The sequence below is a fragment of the Megalobrama amblycephala genome, linkage group LG2 (assembly GCF_018812025.1).
Source record: "Megalobrama amblycephala isolate DHTTF-2021 linkage group LG2, ASM1881202v1, whole genome shotgun sequence".
Taxonomy (NCBI): Eukaryota; Metazoa; Chordata; class Actinopteri; order Cypriniformes; family Xenocyprididae; genus Megalobrama; species Megalobrama amblycephala.
Genome location: NC_063045.1, coordinates 41,483,231 through 41,506,241, shown reverse-complemented (window position 1 = coordinate 41,506,241; position 23,011 = coordinate 41,483,231). Strand labels below are relative to the sequence as shown.

Here is a 23,011-nt window from a genome sequence, read left to right as displayed (position 1 = left end):
TAACGATTGCGTCATAACCACTCGACTCTCTGTCGCACAGCAAAGAAATTACCGTACAGACAGGAGGAGAAGCTCGCAGGCAATAGTATGCATTAACTTAATATGGCGTACTGGCGTTACATTTTAAAATACTATACAAAATAATTAATCAGAATACTTACTCCTGCTCACTCACGCCAAAGAACTCCCCGCTCAAGCTCGCCGTCTCTGCAAGATTAACGATGGCAGTTTGGACGCACAGCTACTAGAAGATTTACATCTGTCAGACAGGTTGCTGACGTCATCAAGCTTAGTTTGAGTCTGCGCGTCAGAAACGGAAGTGCTAAAAATCGCTAAAAATGGGCTTCACTTGTCTCAATTGAGTTCCAATGGGGTCGCTGTGTCCATTTCTTTTACTGTCTATGGTTTCTTTCTGCTGCGATCGGGCCGGATGCCTGCTGGTGCACTCACTGCCCGGCCCGAATCAGCCGTTACCATGGCGACGCTGCCGGAATCAAATATCGGGCCGTCGCAAATGCGCACAGCGCGCCAGAAACGGCCCAGCCCCGTTTACTGTTCATACATTTTTCATTTACATTTGATACCCAGCCAAAACGCTTACTTACATTTTAATTATATAAATTATAATGCAAAAATAACATTATTTAAATCTATACAAACATCACATTATTATGAAAAGCAATTATATGTCCATTTGTAAAGAACTCACTTGATCTGGTTGGCATGAAAACATTTTTTTACAAAACAATTACAAAACTTTAACAGCAGTTGTTCATATGCACAGCGCCTTATTCAACTCGAACATGTATAACTCGACAAGCACCACATCTGAAACAGAAAACTTTAATAATAAATGCCTGAAACAGAAAACTTTTAATAATAATCCCTCTGCACTTCGTAAACTGTGGGCTTCCACACGCATATATCAACCTGTCTTCCACATAGGAAGACTTTCCTGTTTCCTCGACCTGGAAAGGGCGTAGCCTCAAAATTACGCCAGCAGGGATCACTCATACTTCAATAAATAAACAACATGCATGAAATGCATAATACTTGGGACAGTTCTAAACAGTAGGCCTATATTGGTTAGGTTGCTAATTGCAAAGGGTGTTGTGCAGTGATATCTGCGATGCTGATTGGTCAATGTTCATATTTTATTGTAGGCCATATAGGGTTATTTAAGCTAATTTAAGATCATTTTCATCTTTAACATGTCTTTTGTATCACTGGTAGCCTATAATAAATGTTGAAAAATATTTTTATGACGAATGCACAATTGTTTACATTAGAATTATGGCAGTGTCTACATTTAATAAGCATTTAATCTACATCAGTAGTTCTCATTGGATTTAACTTCATCTGGTATAATAAATATCCTGGAAATTATTCTTATATGTTGTATACTTGTTTATGAATTTGTATTTACCATGCCAATAAAATTTCAGTGTTTGGTCTTAAAGGCATTTTTGTATATTTATGTTTTTTATTAATTAAATTTTAACTAATGCTGCTACATCTATGATAAGATATTTGTATTATTATAAAATCAAGCGGTACAAAAATGAATGCGATCCGACTTTAGATTTTTCATGCGTGTTTTCAGCGTCATCTGGTGGCCGTTCTTCGCAACAACCGTTTTCCAATCCCATCCTGCACCGCGAGCACCGCGCCGACTCCGAGTCCGAGCTGTCTGTCTGCTGCCAGGGGCGGACATGTTGGGGCGGCCTGTTGGAGGACAGTACCACACATATTTTTGATTTTACCGGAGAAAGTGACTGCAAAGCAGAGACGGGACACCATGGATGCCGTCAACGCTTTTAACCATGAGGTGTGTGTGTTCAGTAAGATGAAACGGCAGTAAAATGGCGGTTTGATGAGCACAAGCGTTCAATGTGTTGCAACGGCCCAAGCCAAATGAAGGCCTCAGTGTTTAAAATGCGCAGTTAAATGCTTCCAGGTTGGATGTAGCATATCATATGAAACCGCCCTTTCGTAAATTTTAGTGTAAATGCTTAGATCTGTGTGTTACGATACTTTGAACGCCATAATAACAGTCCTAATAATCATAATAGACAGCGTGATCTGCAGTTGGTCACTTTACATGTTAGTCTCTGCTTTTTGTACTCCGGATCTAACACGTACGAATATACATCTGTGCTAAAGTTATGAGATGCCACACAAACTAGTGCTCATGTTGTTTACAGTCTGCGCACGGTGTCTGTGTGCTCCTCTGCCATGAGTTCATTCAGGGAAGACCCATAACCTACCACAGTTCATTCTTTTAATAACTTTATATTGCTCGCTGATGGTCGAGATAAACAATTGGGGGCGGAAATGGTTAAATTGTACAAAACTGTGTCCCACCAAAGACAGAACTATTGTTAATGGACCGTATTCGACATTTAACAGCTTTTTATTAATGCCCATGAAGTTTTTATACTGAAAACAGTGAAAATATAGTTGTAAACGACAATTTTCTATTTTTTTTTTTTTGGCTTTTTAAAAATTGTTTACGTTACTGTACCTTTAAGAAGTCTGATCTCCGCCTATTGTTCAACATGGTCATTTATGTAAATGTGGATGGTAATTTATATGTAAAGTTTTAGATAAAAGTGTTTATTTTTATAGGTGAAGTGTGTAATTTGTGCACCAAACACATTATCAAACTGAACTGCAAAAACAATGATTGTTTTCAAACAAGTTTTCCCTCACACTGTGTTATTGGTCAGCCAAATTGTTAGTCCCGCCCCAAAACCCATGCCATTGTTTGAGCCAATGTCGCTAAACTGGTCAGGATGCTCAAATAGAGTACAAAAGTGCCGCCCACCTTTTCAGCAACCTTGGTTCTGGAAGTATTTCCCATAGGGTTTTTAAAGAGTTACAAGCGATGAACCAAAAAAAAAAAAAAAAAAACATCTGCAAGGTGAAATTAGTGGCCCAAAATGTAATGTAGATTTTCACCAGGAATTTTGCAATTCTACATGATTATCTAAAGAATAAGTTGAAATAATGCAGGCTGATAGCTTCAACAAAAGCATCATTAATTAACAACCTCTTAGCTCACAGTAGGCAAGACTTTTAATGCTTAATAAGTTACATCATATGTCAGTTCCTCTATTGAGAAAATGAATGGGATTTTTACTTCCAGAACCTGACTGTTGCACTCTATAAAAATGTTGTAAAAAAGCAACATCAAATCACACTGTTTACATTTTCCAGGGAAATCATCAGTGTACAAATTACTTATTACAGTTATCTCTGCATAGTTAGGTGGAATATTGGGATGTATTTTAACCTTGGTAAAAGTACAAGCTTTAATAAAAACGTACTCCTTTCCACAAGAAATTCAGTATAGCATTTAGCCAAGTCTGAATGCGGCATTCAATTATGCTTAACCACGCAATGGTGCTGTGTTTGTAAGAAGTGTCATAAATTATGGAAAGGCCTTCTGTTCTGTTAATTCCTAATAAAGCTGTTCAGCTTAAGAAGAAGTGAAACTAGTTGTATTTTTCGAATATAGTTTATAAGTCAAGTATAATTTTGAAATGTATCCCTTAGAAAAACATGGATTGGATCAGTTTGTTATAGCATGCTACTTTATACTGCTGTACTGAATCATTACTATATTCATGGTAATTACATTGCACTCTGTCATGGTATAAATATTCTTTATTTCCGTAAAACTGTGACATGGCAATAAACTGTAATATCATGGTACTTTTCATGTTCAGTGTAAAAATGATATAGTATAGTGCATCTTATAGTGCAGGTTGCTTTCACTCATTGACTTCAATGTTAAGTTTTCAGTGTTGTATTACCCAGTAATGGAAGTTTCCATGCTCCATACTTCAGCCCTTATTGACGTCATAATATGCATTAACATTACGTTATGGCTTCATTGCAGTTGTTCTCCTTGATGGACACAAAGCCTCCCATTTCAAGGGCCAAGATGATCTCTATCACCAAATCTGCCATAAAAGCCATTAAAGTAAGTTGATCTTGATGTTGCAGTGCAGTGATCACACCTGATACCTAATGCCAGTTGGGTTATAATATGATAAAGTGTGTGTTTGTGCAGGGACCTGAGAGATTTCTCATGTTAATCAAATATACTTTAACATGTATTTGAAAACCTTCCCTTTAATCCTCTCTCAATTGTTTGTGTCTTCCAGTTATACAAGCATGTTGTTCAAATTGTTGAAAAATTCATAAAGAAGGTAGGTGCCCATCTGAACTGAATTTGAATTGGATGATTGTTGGCTTGTATTCATTTACTGAATGCTATTTTGTGCACAGTGCAAACCTGAGTACAAAGTTCCAGGGCTCTATGTGGTGGATTCCATCGTGAGACAGTCACGGCATCAGTTTGGTGCTGAAAAAGATGTGTTTGGTCCCAGGTTCACCAAAAACATTGCTGGGACATTTGAGAATCTATGCTTGTGTCCCACAGAAGATCGGGTGAGAATATTTTTTAGAGCCAATTTTTTTTTTTTTTTTTATATATAAATAGCTCCTTATTCAGTACCCTCATTTTATGGTATGAATCAAATGCTGACTTTATGATATTTCTCTTCCTCATCCAGAGTAAGATAGTTAGAGTGCTGAACCTGTGGCAGAAAAATGGAGTGTTTAAGATCGAAGTAATCCAGCCTCTCTTGGACATGGCTGCTGGATCCAGCAGCTCAATGGGATTGGACAACGGCCCTGATGCGGGTAAGACACTGATGTGTAACATTGTGAATATCGCCATGATTTTAACGTGCTTCTTGTTTGGTATGAGATTTGTTTTGCTATACAGACATGTTTTGCAGCTCACAAGTATGAGAGTGTTTTATTTTATTATTTTATTGTGCAGTGCATTTACACATTTTTTTTATATATATAGTAATATTTTGGAATCAGCAAGATTTTTTAAAAAGAAATTAATACTTATTATTCAGCAAGGAAACATTCAATTGATCGAAAGTGACAGTAAAGACATTTATAATATTACAAAATCTTTCTATTTCAAATAAATGCTGTTCTGTTGAACTTTCTATTAAAGCGTTCTAAAAAAAACTGTATCACGATTTAAACAAAAATACTAATCAGCACTAATTTCAACATTGGTAATAATAAGGAATGTTTCTTGAGCATCATATCAGCATATTAGAATGATTTCTGAAGGATCACGTGACAGCTTAAAATAGAAAACATTTCAATTAAAGTAATATATTTCACAATATTACTGTTTTTTTAATGCATTTTTGATCAAATAAATGCAGCATTGGTGAGCAGAAGAGACTTCTATCAAACAATCATTAATCTTTTAGTAAATCTGTTAATCTTTCAATAAAATCTTACTGACTGTGTAGTGTAGACCAGTGGTGTCCAAACTCGGTCCTGGAGGGCCACTGTCCTGCAGTGTTTAGCTCCAACTTGCCTCAACACACCTGCCTGAAAGTTTCTCATATGCTTGATTAGACCTTGATTAGCTGGTTCAGGTGTGTTTAATTGTGGTTGGAGCTAAACTCTGCAGGACAGTGGCCCTCCAGGACCGAGTTTGGACACCCCTGGTGAAGACGTTTTAATAGTGTCTCAGATTTAAGCTTCAGTATCAAAATTGTGTTAGAGTTGCCAAGTTCTATTTATTTCTGGCAATCAATTCAAACTGTCCGTTTCATTGAATCTATTCAGAACTCTGATTCTGTGATGCATCATCAATCAAAAAAAAAAATCTGGAATGTCTTGCATGGCGTTTTCATGTATTACAATTTTTAGCTTTTTACATGTAATTTTAGATTTTCCTACTAACATTTAATAATTTCATTATCGATGTGTTTCTGCAGCATCCCCACAGTCTCCCGTGAGGGAACAGGAGGCTCATCCTGTGTCGACGGCAAACTCGGCCGCAGCAGCTGTGCCTCAGCTTCAGACCTCAGATGCCTTTGCGGCTGTTGCTCAACTAATTCAGTCTTCTCAAGGACAGCAGGTTAGTGGAATGAATGCCCTGGATTTCCCGCATATCAGTTTGCACATAAACACCTTGGGATATTTTTAGCATAAAAAATTAGAAACAAAATCTTTCAATTCTGTTGGGATATTCATATGGTCACTGTTTTGTGAAGCTTCAGCAGATTCTGCAGAACTTTCAGCCGCCAGGGAAACCTCAGTCTCCAGCTGTGGACAATAACAGGAGTCACCTCCACCTACAGGCCCAGGCTGCAACTGCCACCTCCTCCACCCTCACACATCAGCACAACCATCCCACACAACAGCCTGTGGAAAAGAAAGCCACATTTGACAAGGTGAAATAACGGAGATCAATTGTTTTTGAGTTTGCACTTAGGAATTTAAAAAACACACTCTTCTGAAAACACAGTGGTAGGAATGGGTCATAGGGCATGTCATCCAACAACCAACTAATTATGCGTCTCTCTCTAAAAAAAAAAAAAAAAATATATATATATATATATATATATATATATATATATATATATATATATATATATATATATATATATATATATATATTTTTTTTTTTATATATGTAATTTTTTTTAAAGAAAAAAAGGAAAAGAAATTGTTTTATTCAGCATTAAATTGTTTTGAAAAGTGACATTGAATAACATATTCCTTAAAGAATCCTGAAAAAAATTGATCACGTTTTTTTTCATGAACATATTATGCAGTTTATATTATACTGTTTTAAATATTGATAATAATGTTTCTCAAGCACCAAATAAGCATATTAGAATGATTTCTGAAAAATCACGTGGCACTGAATTCAGCTTTGCCATTACAGGAATAAATTCTATTTGAATATATTTTAAAATGTGAAATGGGTATTTTAAAGCTGCAGTCCGTAACCTTTTTTGGTTAAAAATAATCCAAAATTATTTTTTGAGCAAGTACATTACCAGCCAGTGTTCAAAACTATCTCCTTACCTTAGCCCGATTCACAATGGTAAGCTTGTAATAATGTTTCCTAATTCGAGTGGTGCTGATAGGTTTTTGTGGGAAATTCGAGCATGCCACCGTTCGTCTTTGCATCATTATGTCACATCTGTTTACATAAAGAACAAGTCCCAGCTAGTAGGCTATATCGCATGTGAGGATGCTGCAGGTGGCAGATCATTTATAGCCTTTTCTCACATCAGCTGGAATAATTAAACATATTTTAATGGCGGATTGTATGGAATGACAAATGGACCATTAGAGATTAGACTGTACAGAAATTGAAATCTACAGGTAACGCTAATACACACTAAATACATGTGGTCACGCAATGCTGATGTTGTTAACATTAAAGGGTTAGTTCACCCAAAAATTAAAATTCTGTCATTTATTACTCACCCTCAAGCCGTTCCACACCCGTAAGACCTTCGTTAATCTTCGGAATGCAAATTAAGATATTTTTGTTGAAATCCGATGGCTCTGTGAGGCCTGCATAGCCAGCAATGACATTTCCTCTCTCAAGATCCATAAATGTACTAAAAACATATTTAAATCAGTTCGTGTGAGTACAGTGGTTCAATATTAATATTATAAAGCGACGAGAATATTTTTGGTGCAACTTATATAGACTTATATAGTGATGGCCGATTTCAAAACGCTGCTTCCGGAAGCTTCGAAGCATTATGAATCAGCGTGTCGAATCAGCACTTCGGAGCGCCAAAGTCATGTGATTTCAGCAGTTTGGCGGTTTGACACGTGATCCGGATCATGATTCAACACAGAAGAATCATAACGCTCCGAAGCTTCCTGAAGCAGTTTTTTGAAATCGGCCATCACTAAATAAGTTATTTTGTTTTTTGGTGCACCAAAAATATTCTCATCACTTTATAATATTAATATTGAACCACTGTACTCACATGAACTGATTTAAATATGTTTTTAGTACATTAATGGATCTTGAGAGAGGAAATGTCATTGCTGGCTATGGAGGCCTCACGGAGCAATCGGATTTCAACAAAAATATCTTAATTTGTGTTACGAAGATTAACAAAAGTCTTACGGGTGTGGAACGGCATGAGGGTGAGTAATAAATGACATTATTTTCATTTTTGGGTGAACTAACCCTTTAACAATTTGAGAACAAAGTATAACAATAATAATAATATGTACGGATTGACGTGATCCGAGCTAAGCGATCATTTGATTGAATCGCCATTGGCAGCGCGATTTATTGTAATGCTTTTTTTTCTCAGTTGGTCAGAACAAAAGTGGCAGATTTGTTACTTACTTGTTCAGATGACATTTTCTGGTGAAAATTCTTATTTTGACTACAGTCTGTGATTCCGAAGTAAGTACCTGTACAGTATCCACCAGCCACACATTCTCCTCAAATCTGCTCTGAGGAGCCCTGCTGATGCACATCCCACGTAGATCTCTAATTTAATAGATAATTCTGCAATTGCGGGTTTCGAACAGAGATGGCGACAAAGAGGCAAAACTTACAGACTGCAGCTTTAAATTGAAATATTTCACAATATTACTGTATTTTTGATCAAATAAATGTGCGCGTAAGAGACTTATATATATTCTTTATTTAAATTTTGTTTTCTTCCAAAAACTGTTTATAATTTTGTAGCAGTGCTTTAATTACAATTTGCCCAAAAATGTGTCTGATTTGGGTCAGGTGACCCCAAAACCAACCTAATTTTTTGGGAAATATGTTGTTTTGTGCATCCCTTGTGGGCTTAAAGATTTTGACGATCTCTTTCCTCCTCTTTTTTTCCAGACACTTCTGGACCGCTTTGACTATGATGATGAGCCAGAAGCCGGGGATGAAGCCAAGAAGGATGAAACGCCGTCTGTTCAACCTACTATGTAAGTAGCATCTCCTTGACTGTATGTTGAGCTGTGATACGAAGTATATCATCTGCTCAGTTTTGTGCAGAATTTTAAGTTTCTTTCGTCTGTCTCTGCAGGGGATTTCCTGAGCAGACCGTCCCAGGATTTCCTCCAACCAGTCAGATGCAGCAATTTCAACAACATATGATGACTGTATCACAGCGCCAACAGGTAGATTACTACATAAGCCAACATTTTAAGCTGAAATCTCATTTTGATGACATTCTTTTGTAATTTAATAAATCCACGGTCACGTTTTGGCTTGTATCTGTTGTGTGCTCAGGTTGGTCTACCTTCGAATGGACAAGTCCAAGGCTTTGGTCTTATGACCTCTCAGCCCTACCCAGGCATGATGCCTTCGATGGGGCAGCCGCACGCTGCTTTCCCTCCTCAGAATGACACCTTCAATCAGCTCATGGCTGGTCATCAGCATCAGGTAAAATGATTTTGTAAATTATTTATTAACCATTAAGCTGCTGTTGAATTTAATACTAATCCTTGATAACTTGTGGCACAGGAAATGATGAATTCAGATGCGTCTGCCAGGCCTTTCCCTGATGGCAAAAGATCAAGGTCACGTTCGGGGTCAAGGTGTGTACGACAAATCACTAAACTAATGAAACAATACTGACATAGTGCTTCCATGAAAAACACTTTTTTTATTTTTTATTTTGCATTGTTAACATTCATCTGCATGAACGGAGGTTGTGATAGTCTTTTCTTTCCTATTGTGACGTATATCTGAGTGAAACAGCTTCTCGATCAGGAAAAAATGTAGGGCGGGACTCATCACGTTTTGTTCATCTCGAATTGAATGGATGGTTTGCTATTGCTGTGATCTCATGTGAAGTGACATTGTCCCACCCTCATGCCAATAAACACGCCATCAGAGAAGACAAGTCGCTGCAAGAGGGAGGGAAAGTTATTTTGACTGAAGATGGAGGGAAATAAAAAATGTGCACGGATTAATCATCTATAATACTACAGTGTTCCATAAAAAAAACAAGAATTGTAAATTTCATGACCTGTTTTGTTCAGGTCTCCTAAAAGAAGAAGGTCTCGGTCCAATTCCCGCACCAGACGAATGCGGCATCGGCGATCTCGCTCCCGTTCTCGAGAACGGCGGCGTCAGTCACCTCGTTCACGGTCTCAGGAAAGGAGAGACAGAGAAAAGGAACGAGAACGAAGACAGAAAGGCCTTCCTCCTATAAAGAATAACACTCTCAGTGGTAAGCAGGACCACTACGAATGCTGTAGCGTCCAGTCCAGTCCCGATTATGCATACTTGCCTACTGTGAAGCATGCAAAACACATTGTGTATCTCTCTTTCAGTGTGCAGCACAACTCTATGGGTGGGTCAGCTGGATAAGAGGACGCAGCAGCAGGACGTGGCCTGTTTACTAGAGGAGTTTGGGCAGATAGATTCAATTAATGTACGTTCTTGAGAATTAGAGTTTTATGTTTAGCTGTTAGCATATTTAAGTTCTTCTTAACAAGATGTTGTATTTCTGTGCTAAAGTCTGATTTTGTCTTGTCTGATTTCGATAGATGATTCCTCCTCGTGGTTGTGCCTACATTGTCATGATCCATCGTCAGGATGCCTATCGAGCCCTGCAGAAACTAAGCAGAGGTCCATACAAAGTCAACCAGAAAGCCATTAAGGTATCAGATGATTATTTTATAACAGATTTAATAAAAATAAAACCAAATAAAAAGTGATTGAAAACTTTTTTTTACTTTTTGATCAAAAGAAATGATCAAAATGCATAAATGTGTAAAAATCTAAAAATATATATACAATAAATATTTATTTTTTCCATGTATATTGATAAAAAAATTCTTATGTTTTAAGATTTTTTTTTTTTTTTTTGAAAGAAGTCTCTTATGGTCACCAAGGCTGCATTTATTTGATCGAAAATACAGTAAAAACTGTAATATTTTGAAATATTATTACAATATAATGTATTGGAGGAATGGTCTCTGATCTCTTGTCAGGTGTTCTCCAAACTCATCAGGCGTTATAGGAGAAGACTCAGAACTGTTATCTTGGCAAAAGGAGGTTGCAAAAAGTATTGAATAAAAGGGCGCCAATGATTGTGGCCAGCGTGTATTAGAGAAAAACACTTTTAAAGGGTTAGTTCACCCAAAAATGAAAATTCTGTCATTTATTACTTACCTTCATGCCGTTCCACAACCGTAAGACCTTCGTTAATCTTCAGAACACAAATTAAGATATTTTAGTTGAAATCCGATGGCTCCGTGAGGCCTCCATAGGGAGCAATGGACACTTCCTCTCTCAAGATCCATAAAGGTACTAAAAACATATTTAAATCGGTTCATGTGAGTACTAGCCTGACGTGGTCATACTCAATTCTAGTTCGAATATGAGTCTGATACTGCTCCATTGGGCTTTGATTATGGGGGCGTATTTAAACCGATCCAGGAAAGACCTCAATTGGATAGACCTACAACCAATCAGAGCTACAGAGTAAGTGACGTATGTTGAGCGACGCATAGTTGTCAACAGAACTCTTCTTAGCGACCATCGGGGCCAGCTGATAAATCAAACTTTTGCCGAATCCCGTAGGAAGGACGGCAAAGACATCTTTCCCATCGACAAATGCCTTGATCGTGGTCCTCTGTTCCTTTTTTAAAATTAATGCGCTGTCGATATCTTCTATAACGGACGCGATGGCGGAATCTACACATCTCAGTTCTTCAACAGCCATCATTGTTGTAAACTAATTGACCTTTCGCAAAGACTCGCCCCCCTTAGTTACTGTTGCTTTGTCCGACAAGTCGTGGCGCTGTCACGCCACACAGAGTGGAAAATACATCGCGGAGCAAAGAGGAAACTGACAACACATCGACAGACGAGACAGAGCAGGTTACTTATGATCATCTCTTCCTACTAGTCCATTTATAGCATCAAATAAACATGAATGAACATGAGAATGAATGTTGTTTCAAATGCGGAAAGACGTCAATATGCACAATTTTTCAAGTTTAACTCCACCGAGGTTAATCTTCTAACTCCTGACTGCTTTGTTGGACAAAATGGCGGCTGCAGCGTTCTGATTGGTTAGATCGCTTGTCAGTCAAACTCCCCAAGCGCTCTTTGATGACGTGGCTGATTACGTTTCTGGTGATAATCTGTCAATCATCGCCCTGACAATGTGATTGGTCCGAACAGTTTCTGTTCGGGCATAATTACTCCTCTACGGATCGAGTCCAGACCGAACTCCCCGACCTCAAAATGTTGTGGGCGGGGCTAAGTTCGGCTGGCATCCAGGCTATGTGAGTACAGTGGTTCAATATTAATATTATAAAGCGACGAGAATATTTTTGGTGCGCCCCAAAAAAAAAAAAATAACGACTTATTTAGTGATGGCCGATTTCAAAACACTGTTTCATGAAGCTTTGGAGCACAAATGAATCAGTGTGTCGAATTTGCTGTTCGGAATGCCAAGGTCACGTGATTTCAGCCGTTGACAGTTTAACACGCGATCTGAATCATGATTCGACACACTGATTCATTATGCTCCGAATCTTTCTGAAGCAGTGTTTTGAAATCGGCCATCACTAAATAAGTCGTTATTTCGTTTTTTTTGGCGGTCCAAAAATATTCTTGTCGCTTTATAATATTAATATTAAACTACTGTGCTCACATGAACTGATATGTTTTTAGTACATTAATGGATCTTGAGAGAGGAAGTGTCCATTGCTCCCTATGGAGGCCTCACGGATTTCAACTAAAATATCTTAATTTGTGTTCTGAAGATTAACGAAGGTCTTACGGGTGTGGAACGGCATGAGGGTAAGTAATAAATGACAGAATTTTCATTTTTGGGTGAACTAACCCTTTAATAATGAGATTTCCCCCCCATTTTCAATTGTTTTACTTCGATGAAAGGTTAGATTTTTGTGAATTTTTTTGAATAAAAGGATTAACAATGCAGATTTATTTTCACAGGCTTCTTTGTTCATATTTACCAAGGGTGCCAGTAATTTTGACCAGGACTGTATTCACCATCTTAGGAGAGTGAAAGACAGAGATTGAAAGATATTTATAATTTGCATTGTTTTGCTTAAACTTGTCAATGTAGAACTTTATTATAGTTGATCATTTAGAGAGAAACTGTAGAGCTTCTGAAGCATTGCCTCTTTCTAGTAACAGTGACTATTTTAAAGGCATAGTTCACCCCAAAATGTACAATATCATTCAGAAGTTTGGGGTCAGTATGAATTTTTAAAGTGTTTTTTGAAAGACGTTTCTTATGCTCAACAGGTCTGCAATTATCTGATCAAAAATACGGTATAAACTGTGAAATATCATTATTTATATCTTTATTTATTTAAAAATGTCATTCATTCCTGTAAAGCAAAGCTGAATTTTCAGCATCATTACTCCAGTCTTCAGTTTTACATGATCCTTCAGAAATTATTTCAATATGCTGATTTGGTGCTCAAGAAACATTTGTTATTAATGTTGAAAACAGTTGTGCTGCTTAATATTTTTGTGGAAACTGATACTTTTTTTCAGGATTCTTAGACAAATAGAACATTTTTTTTAAATATTTTTTTTACTTTTCTTTAACTTTTACTGTCATATAGTATTAATTTCTTTAAAAAATCATACTGACCACAAACTTTGGAATGGTGTGTATGAAAATGTTTTAAATATTTTCACATTCATTGCATCACTATATTTCTCCAGATTGCCTGGGCTCTGAATAAAGGCATTAAGGCTGAGTTCAAGCAGTATTGGGATGTGGAATTGGGTGTAACCTATGTACCATGGTCCAAGGTAAAGATGGAGGACCTGGATGTGTTCAGAGAAGGAGGGATGCTGGACCCTGATACTCTTGCACCAGGTAAATATTGGAACTAATTAGTAATGGTTCCTCTAGACATTGAGGACACTCCGTAACGTATGGTTGGTCCATGTGCAGAGTGGCGAAGCTCTCAGATTGAGCTAGAGAAAGCTGAAGAGTCTCAGAATGGCAGACCTGAGGTGGGAAAAGTGGAGGAGACCCCAGCTGTAGTACCTATGCAGGTAATTCATAATGCCCTGGTTCCTCTTCCTAAAGATTTGGGTTTGGTCCTATTTATTAATTTTTCCTCTTTTTGTTCAACCTCAGGTTCCTCCTGTCCAGCCAATGGGAGCTGTCGGTGTCCCACCACCAGGATTCTCAGGACCCATGAACATCCCACCCCCCTCATTCCCACCTGGGGTTCCTCCACCCCCAGGTCCCTTCATACGGCCAGGCTTTAACCCCATGCAGATGCCACCAGGTACAACAACACCAGTGACAATCAAAGTTTAATTTAAGTGTGTTGTAATGATAAGCATTTTGTTTTTGGAGAAGTACCCAGTTTCTAAACGCATTCTTTGTTTCAGGATTTCTTCCTCCGGGTGCCATGCCTCCTCTGGGTGCCACCGGGCCTCCTCCACCTACAGCAGGGATCGGCATGCCTCCAGGTGGCCGGTCTTTATTGTATACACCCTAAAGTTTTTGACCAGCAAACCTGTTTAGTTTCTTTTAATTTCCCATCTTGACAATAACACTGAGCTGATTTTTTCCTGTTTAATTCCTGTAGTTGGCAGCTCAGTTGAAGACCTTCCGAACGATCCAGCAGGTATAGGCCCAAGAATCAACAATGATGGAACAGATGGGTTCAACTCAGGTAGGTCTTGGCATTTATTCATCACAAAATATTATGAAATATTATTACAATTTAAAATAATTTTCTAATTTAAAGGGTTAGTTCTCCCTGGCTTTGCAGTTTAAAATGGACAGAAACTATTCACATTTTCTGAATAAACTTTAAAAATATAGTATATTTTGATTAATGTATCTTTGTGAGTTAATTTTATTATTTCATTTACTCTTCAGGAAACCAAGTGCCTCCTGGAGGTCCACCAGGGATGGGCATGCAGTCTCCACCAGGTCTTCTAGGTTCAAGGCCGGGTATGATGCCTCTCCAGCGGCCCCCAGGGATGCCGCCCCCACACATGCAGCGCTTTCCCATTCCGCCTCCTCGGCCTGGTATGCCACCCATCCCCCCACAGATGATGCCACCCAGGGGTCCACCTCAGATGATGCACCGCGAGCCACCACCTGGGACCTTTGGCATGCCACCCCCTCCTCATGGCATGAGGGGCCCCTTTCCCCCTCCCGGACCTCCCTTTATGAGACCGAGCGGACCCGGACCCAGACCAGACGGGCCGAATGATCACGAGGCGAGGCCGTTCAGAGGCGAGCGCCCCGGGTTAGGGAGGGGCAGAGATCGAGATCAGGACTGGTATGGAGGACGACGGTCTTTTGGCGAGGGTCGTGGCGGGGAGAGGCCAGACAGCCGTGAAAGATTTGGAGGCTGGCACGAGGAGCCGGAAAAACAAGGCGGGTGGGACAGAGAGAGAGAACGCAGGGACTGGAGGAGAAGTCCGGACGGAGAGAGGGATCGAGATCGAGGACGAGATGGTGAAGAACGAACCAGGCGGTCCGCAGGGAGCAGAGAGAGAAGCACGCGCTGGGACCGAGACGATAGACTCGATCGCCTGGGTCTCACCAGCGAGGAACCCAACGAGAGACTTGCAGCGAGTACCAACGAGCCTAGTGCAAACTCTACTAAAGAACTTCCTGAAGCCAAGCCAGATGTTCCAGCACCTTCCACTGCAGCCACAGCAGACTCAAAAGCCTCAGAACCTATAGCAGAAAACAAATCTGCAGAGCAAACACATAAAGAAGAGTCATAGAGGCCTCTTTTTACAACAAGACCATATGAGCTTCTCCCGTGTCAGTGCTAATCATGAATACTGCTGGCTAGAAAGCAAAGTCCAACTGTTGTGGGATGCTTTATGCATAGGATGCTTGGTTCTTCATCACAAACCAAGTTTTTCAGACTTTATAAAGCGTCTTTTGGCAAACGTGGACCGTTGCCTTGTGAATTTATTGTACCACCTCAATGAAGCTTGAATGTTGTATTAAAACTGAAGATAAGGAAAAAAAATGATTAATGGTTTTGCTGTAAATATGCTAACATTACTCAAATAATATTTGTAGATTTTGACTGGCTGTTTTTTTGTCATTTTGTTTTTATTTTCCAATGATATCCATGTTGAGTTTCAATAATGGAAACATTGACTAAAATAAGATATTAAGACCCTTTTGCTGTAATGTTTTTAACTTAATGTTTACAACATAAAAAAAAAAAAAAAACACACACACAAGATGTTTTTATAATTTTTAAGTTTTTTGGAGATAGGAACTCCAAATATTTCAGCGATAGGGAGGTGGTTTTAATAAAATATTTTCATACCAAATGAATGAACCGACTTATATGCAAGTTGTTTCTGTCTATTTTAACATTTACCCTAGTGATTTATAAATACTTCTGCCAACTAGTAGTAAGGTTATCAATTTTAGAATGAATCATGAATAAACGGATCACTGTTTGCTGTGCTTTTTGCCCTGTACAACCAGTTTTCCTCTGAATTGTGTATTTATCATGTGACCCTATTCCTGAACAATCTGTCATGGTTTGAATAGGACATCTATATCTATATGAATGGACCATGACTGAAATTATAGGACAGCTTGAGACCATATGTCAATGTCAAAGTGACAGTCATGTGATTTGTCTATAGCAACATCTCTTCTTTAAGAGCAGAATAGCTATAGGATTTTTACGAGGTTGGTATATGGTATAATTTACAGACAATCACCTTACATATTTTATGTAGGCTACTTGCTTTTTTATGTATCATGTGATGCGTAATACATACAGAAGACATTTTTGAAACTTTTTTTTTTAAATTAATTCTCAAAAAAGACTAACACAACAACGAGAAACGAAAAGCAGAAAATGAAAAGGGAGGAATAAAAAAAAAAAACAATATAAGATGGAAATATTGACGTTTTGAGAATTATAATGTCACTAAAATCAGGAAATGAATTGCAAGCATAATGTTTTAAAGCTCTTTTGTTCTTAGACGATATAATTGATGTGAGGTACTGCTCAATTTCTTTCATTAAAACAAAAAAAAAGCTCCATATTATCGTAGGGTATAGGAGACATTCTCGTCACTTCCATATGACAGCATGAAACGCCAGACTTTGACCAAATCAGCGGCCACCAATCTGTTCAGCCTTCTGATTGGTCAGATCGACTTACGCTCCTCCTCTCTTATTTAACGTCGGTTTCTTACACTATCACAAGTTCACAGTTTGCATAAATCAACATGGTGAATAAGGCCGTTTGTGTGCTAAAAGGCGACGGGCAAGTGACCGGAACCGTTCATTTCGAGCAAGAGGTAAAAAAAATGTTTTTGCGGCTTTTGTTATGACGCTCCTGTAGCTGGATAGCAGCGCGTGCAGCGAGCTAACCCGCGACCACGCACATTGAATTTCAAATATGCACTCCACAAGTGAGATTTAAGTCAATTGTGCATTACTGTGATATTAGTGTAACATTAACAATGTAATTATGCCGTAATATGCTGTTGCACGGGATTCGCATTGTAAATACCATGCAAATATTTGTGACCAAATCTGATAATGAACTACAATGGCCTTTTATACGTGATTCACTTTTTGACTGATGACTCTATATAGTTGTGCAATGTCATCTTGCACAAATACGTTAAAACCGTTAAATGCAGCTCAGCAATGACCTTTGATACAGTGTCAGGTCTGCGTTTCGTTGACGCCCCTGAGCACGTGAATACTAATAATTTGTTTTCATAAATGCATGCAGTCAAACTATAAAACCTTATGCTTTTGCACCTGAAATTGGTGCGTTCAGAAGCCCTCGGACAATGGTGTCATTGACATGCCTTGAAAGTCTCATGAAATAACAACTAGAAGGGAAAAGTTTGCTGAGTCATGCTCATCCATCTCAGTTTGTTGTAAAAAAACATTGCCTAATAGGACAGAGATCACAGAGCTCATTAAATACAAAAACTACTGGTCTTGTGGTTGACAAGCATTTCATTGTTTTTTAAACACCATTTATAGAGTTTGTTATAAAAATCTAATCATATTTATTATAATTTGACTTGCACTGCATTTTATCTATTTACATTTATGCATGTGTTTACATTGTTTAATTTGCAATGCATTCCAGTTATACATTTGATCATTTCCTGTATTCACTGGGAATCAAACCCATAACCCTGGAGTTGCTAACACCATTGCATCATCATCATCATCATCATCATCATCATCATCATGTCAAACAGTTAATGCTTCTGTTTTCTGTAGTGATATGAAACTATCATTGACCAGACGAGTGATCTGTGTGTTTTAGGCTGAAAAGTCTCCAGTGAAGCTCTCGGGTGAAATTACTGGCCTTACTGCAGGAAAACATGGCTTCCATGTCCATGCTTTTGGAGACAACACAAATGGTAAGCATCATCACTCCTTCCACTTACCTTTTAAAGGGATAGTTCACCCAAAAATGAAAATTATCCCATGATTTACTCACCCTCAAGCCATCCACATAGGTGTATATGACTTTCTTCTTTCAGATAAATACAATCAGAGTTATATTCAATAATGTCCGCATCGATTTGACGTATTGATGAGCGCAGAGGATAGAGCAAAGCAAAACACTGGTCACGAATTAGAAGTCTCTAATAGAATTTTTTTAATGAATTTTGATATAAGAGAAGAGGAGCTTGAATTTGTTGCCCAGCTCTATTTGTTTGAACCATGATAGATGCCAAAGCTACATCTCATCAGGGGTTTCTCCTTTGGGCTATGTCGATGTGCGTATGGCCGTCTGCCGGAAGCTAGATTTTTTAGTTTTTAAAGTTTTAAATATGATTATATTTCTTACACAAATGCATCGCTTCGCTTCAGAAGGCCTTTATTAACCTCCTGGAGCAGTGTGGATATCTTTTATGTTGGATGGAAGCCTTTTTTGGGCTTCAAAATCTTATCTATTCACTACCATTATAAAGCTTGGAAGAGCCACGACATTATTTAATATAACTCCGATTGTATTCGTCTAAAAGAAGAAAGTCATATACACCTAGGATGGCTTGAGGGTGAGTAAATCATGGGGTAATTTTAATTTTTGGGTAAACTAATCCTTCAAGTACCATTTAATCCCATTAGGACAGAAGGCTTGACTAGTAGTTGATTGATGTTGTTTTTTATGGCGCTCAATCTGGTATGCGCTTTCAAAATAAAAGTCTTCAGTGCTTCTGACACACTGGCCAAACAGAAACACTTATCAATTGATATCCATAATTTTAAAAAATGCCACCCTTAACCCCTAGATATGCCTCTTTTATGTCTCTCATGTAAAGTTCCTTTGACTATTAATATATTCTGTTGAATTGTAATTTTTATGATGCTGCTAGAAAACTCTTTTATTTAGAAACATGCTTGCATGGAATATTTCAAAATATATCACCTGAATGCATTTTAGATTTTCTATCATATGTTAAGTTGAAATGTTTTATATAATAATGTAAATTTTATGGATGATATTGACCTTTTTGTTTGCCATGTAAGTAGCCATGATGCTAACATGGCGTAAAAATTTAATAAACAAACAAACAAACCTAGATATTTTTTTATTTTCTTACTGAGTGGGGTTCAGCAGCCAGAAAACGGTATTGTCCTTATTGCTGGTCCCTGACATGAACACACTACCATTTTGTTTTCTCTGTTGATCACAGGCTGCATCAGTGCAGGTCCGCACTTCAACCCTTACAGTAAAAATCACGGTGGACCAACTGATAGTGAAAGGTGAGTTTATCAATGTGCTGCTTTGATCTTATCTCTCACAGTACAAACTCTGTCTGCCTAAAGTGGATTTGCATAAATCCTTCAAATTACTAGCTTCCGAAATAGTCTCACAGTACTGCATTATCTTGCTGTATTCAGTTATATAATAGAGTAATCTGTCTGTTAGCATTCTTATCCATCTCAATGGATCACCTTAGCTGTAAATATGGCTGATCATTCTTGATCCATATTAAATTACTTCATGAAATTGCTGATTTCCTGATGGCAACATGGTCTCAAACCCTTCATTAGTGACTGTCCTGAGCTGTAAAAAACAAATCATGCTTTTAGGAGAATTATATTTCACTATGCAGTAGTATTATTGCAATATATTTCTTGTTTTGATTAATATTGTTATTTAAATATATTCGCAATACAATCCTAATAGTTTTATTTTACAGTCATACTGAATGGGTCAAATACTGTGGGAATGTGGCCTATGAAAACACAAGTGGAAGAGTTTTTTTTTATTTGATTTATGGTTGCTGGTTAGAGGTTTGAGTTGTTTTTGTAACGAATATATCCACTTCACTTCAAAATCACCCCAATCGTTCTAGAATAATTAAGTCATTGGTGAAAATTTAACTTTTTTTATATCGTAATCTTTATTGCAGAAAACAAAATATCACAATACTGGTTATTTTCCAATATTTATAAACACATTCTGCACGCAGTATCTTTTCAGTGTAATTTCAAGCAGTCGTGTGCTAGTAGATGTGTGTTATTACTGTAATGTTCTGTTTCTCGCAGACACGTCGGAGACCTTGGTAATGTGACAGCTGGTGAAGATGGGGTTGCAAAAATTGACATTGTGGACAAAATGCTGACCCTGTCAGGGCCAGACTCCATCATTGGAAGGACCATGGTGGTAAGAAAACAACTCTGTGGTTTTATAATCAGTGACAGATTTAAAGGTCCCGTTCTTCGTGATCCCATGTTTCAAACTTTAGTTAGTGTGTAATGTTGTTGTTAGAGTATAAATAAAATCTGTAAAATTTTAAAGCTCAAAGTTCAATGCCAAGCGAGATATTTTATTTAACAGAAGTCGCCTACATCGAACGGCCGGTTTGGACTACATCCCTCTACTTCCTTCTTTAATGACGTCACTAAAACAGTTTTTTGACTAACCTCCGCCCACAGGAATACACAAGAGTTGCGTTTGTAGAGTGTGTTTGTCGCCATGTCGTCGAAACGCTGTTATTTTCATCCCGCAGTCCAATCACCGGGTCTGATTCCGGCTCAAATTGATAGGGTAAAATTAAAGACATGTTTACAATAACACTGAGCACATGCATCTCCACGTTATGGTAAGAGGCGTGACCTTTCCGGGCAAGATGCGCTAAACTGCTGTCGAATCACAACACAGGAACCGCTGGCACAATCAGAACTCGTTACGTGTTTCTGAAGGAAGGACTTCATAGAACAAGGAAGTCATCAGCCCGTTTTTATGACAGTGGAAACAGCGGTATACAGATAAGTAAATTATGTGAAAAATACTGTTTTTTTACATGCGAAACATGAACACATGTTATATTGCACACTATAAACACAATCAAAGCTTCAAAAAACCATGAAAAACGGGACCTTTAATGACAATAACTGTCTGTTCAACATTAGACCTTGTTGTGTATATTCTGTTCTAGATCCATGAGAAGGAGGATGACTTGGGGAAGGGAAACAATGACGAAAGTCTTAAAACTGGCAACGCCGGAGGTCGTCTGGCCTGTGGTGTTATAGGCATCACTCAGTAGTGTCCTGCTCTAATCAAAGAGGCAGCTTGGAAATATTAGTGACCAATGTGGATCCCCTGTAAGCACTTAGTAAACTGATGAATCTCTATTTTTGGCAAGTTAATGTTAATTTACTTTATCCATGTGAAGCTGTTTTTCCAGTACATTTCTTCTCATAGTAACAAAGTGATGTTCATTTCCCCTGATTTCTGCTTTATTCAATAAACATTGATCAGGCTGGATAAGTGTGTGTGTGTGTCTTTATGAACTAAATGAATGGGCTGTATGATGGCAAAAATAAATTGTGCAGGTGTAGTATTAAACATGATTTTGTTCTGCGTTATTGTAATATAACTATTTTTGGTAACTGAAATAAAGCTTAAAGTAAATATTAGCTACAAAACTATAAGTGTTGCCATGGCAAACTAGCTGAAATTAGTTTAAATTGAAGTACTGAAATTACTAAAGATAAAATAGAAATACAAATAAAGCTATACAGTCAAACCAAAAATTATTCAGACATTTTTTATATTTGTTTTACTAGTGGGTGCAGGACACTATAGTTCATTTATGCTTGTGAGGATAGCAAAATAAAGTAAACTCTGACATACCCAAAAATTCTTCATACAGTGCCATACTTGGAACCAAAAATTATTCAGACACTTTGACCTGACCATTTTTTAAGCGTTATCTGACATAATTAAGATAAAAAAAAAAAATTCTGACACCGTTTAACTCTGAGATCTATTACAATTTTTTTTTAAACTATAGTGAAGAAACTATTAATGAATGAACTGTTCAAGGTGTCTGAATAAATTTTGGATTGACTGTGTGTGTGTGTGTGTGTGTGTGTGTGTGTGTGTGTGTGTGTGTGTGTGTGTGTGTGTGTATATATATATTTATTGTAATTGTATATAAATAATACTAAAGTAACTCTTCTGATTCTGTGATGAAATATAAAATGATATACATTCCTTTTTGTAATGTTTTTACTGTAGTAGATATGACATTTTGGAAACCGTGGTTAGCATGGTAAGTGTAGCTGGTTTGACGGGTCTGGAGCCAAGAAAGTTCATTGCTTAGAACGCACCACTAGATGGCAGGCTTTTCTTGTGTTACTGTGCGTCAGACTCAAACGTGAGCTCAAGAAAGTAATTTAGGAAAGTTTGTAATGGTTTTTTAAAATTCATAATGAGTGCGTACTTAATTATGAAATTGCTTCATTGAATTGAATTAGTAGGCTACTTAATAATCATATATTATGCGTTGAAAATTTTGAGGTTTTAGAGGGCATTTTTCAGATTGCAGGCTCTGTAACGTTAACCAGCTGTAAACCAGCATGGCTAAGCTGGAAGACCAGCCAGCCGGCTTTTAAGATATTTTTTTCAACAGGAATATATCAGTATAATATCTCGGAGCTGGGAGGCACTTGAGCTTTAAGTCATTGTTGTTCTATGAATATGATTTTAAAATGGGTGGTCGCGCCTTTGACATCTGACTCTATATTTGATGCTGCTATTAAACAGCTGCGCCCGGTGCAGGCCAGCATTCGCAGATGGCCGGTGGACTGCTGCTGAAATTACATGCTCCAAAACCTCTTTCTCTTTTAATGGGGCAGCCTCCCATGTGAAGAAACTTGGCATT

At 37.8% G+C, this 23,011-nt stretch overlaps 2 protein-coding genes across 2 annotated transcripts; both read left to right on the top strand.

The window, feature by feature from the left end:
* The first annotated feature begins 1,643 nt into the window (after positions 1-1,643).
* scaf4a (SR-related CTD-associated factor 4a) lies at positions 1,644-16,166 on the top strand. Its single transcript, XM_048176032.1, has 20 exons — positions 1,644-1,828; positions 3,905-3,988; positions 4,173-4,217; positions 4,297-4,458; positions 4,584-4,713; positions 5,829-5,971; positions 6,108-6,287; positions 8,723-8,811; positions 8,913-9,006; positions 9,119-9,271; positions 9,353-9,426; positions 9,874-10,064; positions 10,168-10,268; positions 10,384-10,497; positions 13,553-13,709; positions 13,788-13,891; positions 13,977-14,130; positions 14,237-14,317; positions 14,437-14,523; positions 14,733-16,166. The coding sequence occupies exons 1-20, from the start codon at positions 1,799-1,801 to the stop codon at positions 15,593-15,595; spliced, it is 3,036 nt and encodes a 1,011-aa protein (XP_048031989.1). The 5' UTR covers positions 1,644-1,798; the 3' UTR covers positions 15,596-16,166.
* An 829-nt stretch (positions 16,167-16,995) lies between these two features.
* Positions 16,996-21,609, top strand: sod1 (superoxide dismutase 1, soluble). The gene is made up of 5 exons (XM_048176043.1): positions 16,996-17,152; positions 18,148-18,244; positions 19,529-19,598; positions 20,388-20,505; positions 21,281-21,609. Exons 1-5 carry the CDS (start codon positions 17,081-17,083, stop codon positions 21,386-21,388), a joined length of 465 nt encoding a protein of 154 aa, XP_048032000.1. The 5' UTR covers positions 16,996-17,080; the 3' UTR covers positions 21,389-21,609.
* Positions 21,610-23,011: the final 1,402 nt, after the last annotated feature.

Bases quoted from the DNA above. Each gene is read 5' to 3' on its own strand.
- scaf4a (XM_048176032.1), top strand. From the start codon at position 1,799: ATGGATGCCGTCAACGCTTTTAACCATGAG. The intron at 13,892-13,976 runs GTAATTCATAAT...GTTCAACCTCAG, and splicing joins CAGCTGTAGTACCTATGCAG to GTTCCTCCTGTCCAGCCAAT. The intron at 14,318-14,436 runs GTGGCCGGTCTT...TAATTCCTGTAG, and splicing joins AGGGATCGGCATGCCTCCAG to TTGGCAGCTCAGTTGAAGAC.
- sod1 (XM_048176043.1), top strand. From the start codon at position 17,081: ATGGTGAATAAGGCCGTTTGTGTGCTAAAAGGCGACGGGCAAGTGACC. The intron at 19,599-20,387 runs GTGAGTTTATCA...TGTTTCTCGCAG, and splicing joins GGACCAACTGATAGTGAAAG to ACACGTCGGAGACCTTGGTA. The intron at 20,506-21,280 runs GTAAGAAAACAA...ATTCTGTTCTAG, and splicing joins TCATTGGAAGGACCATGGTG to ATCCATGAGAAGGAGGATGA.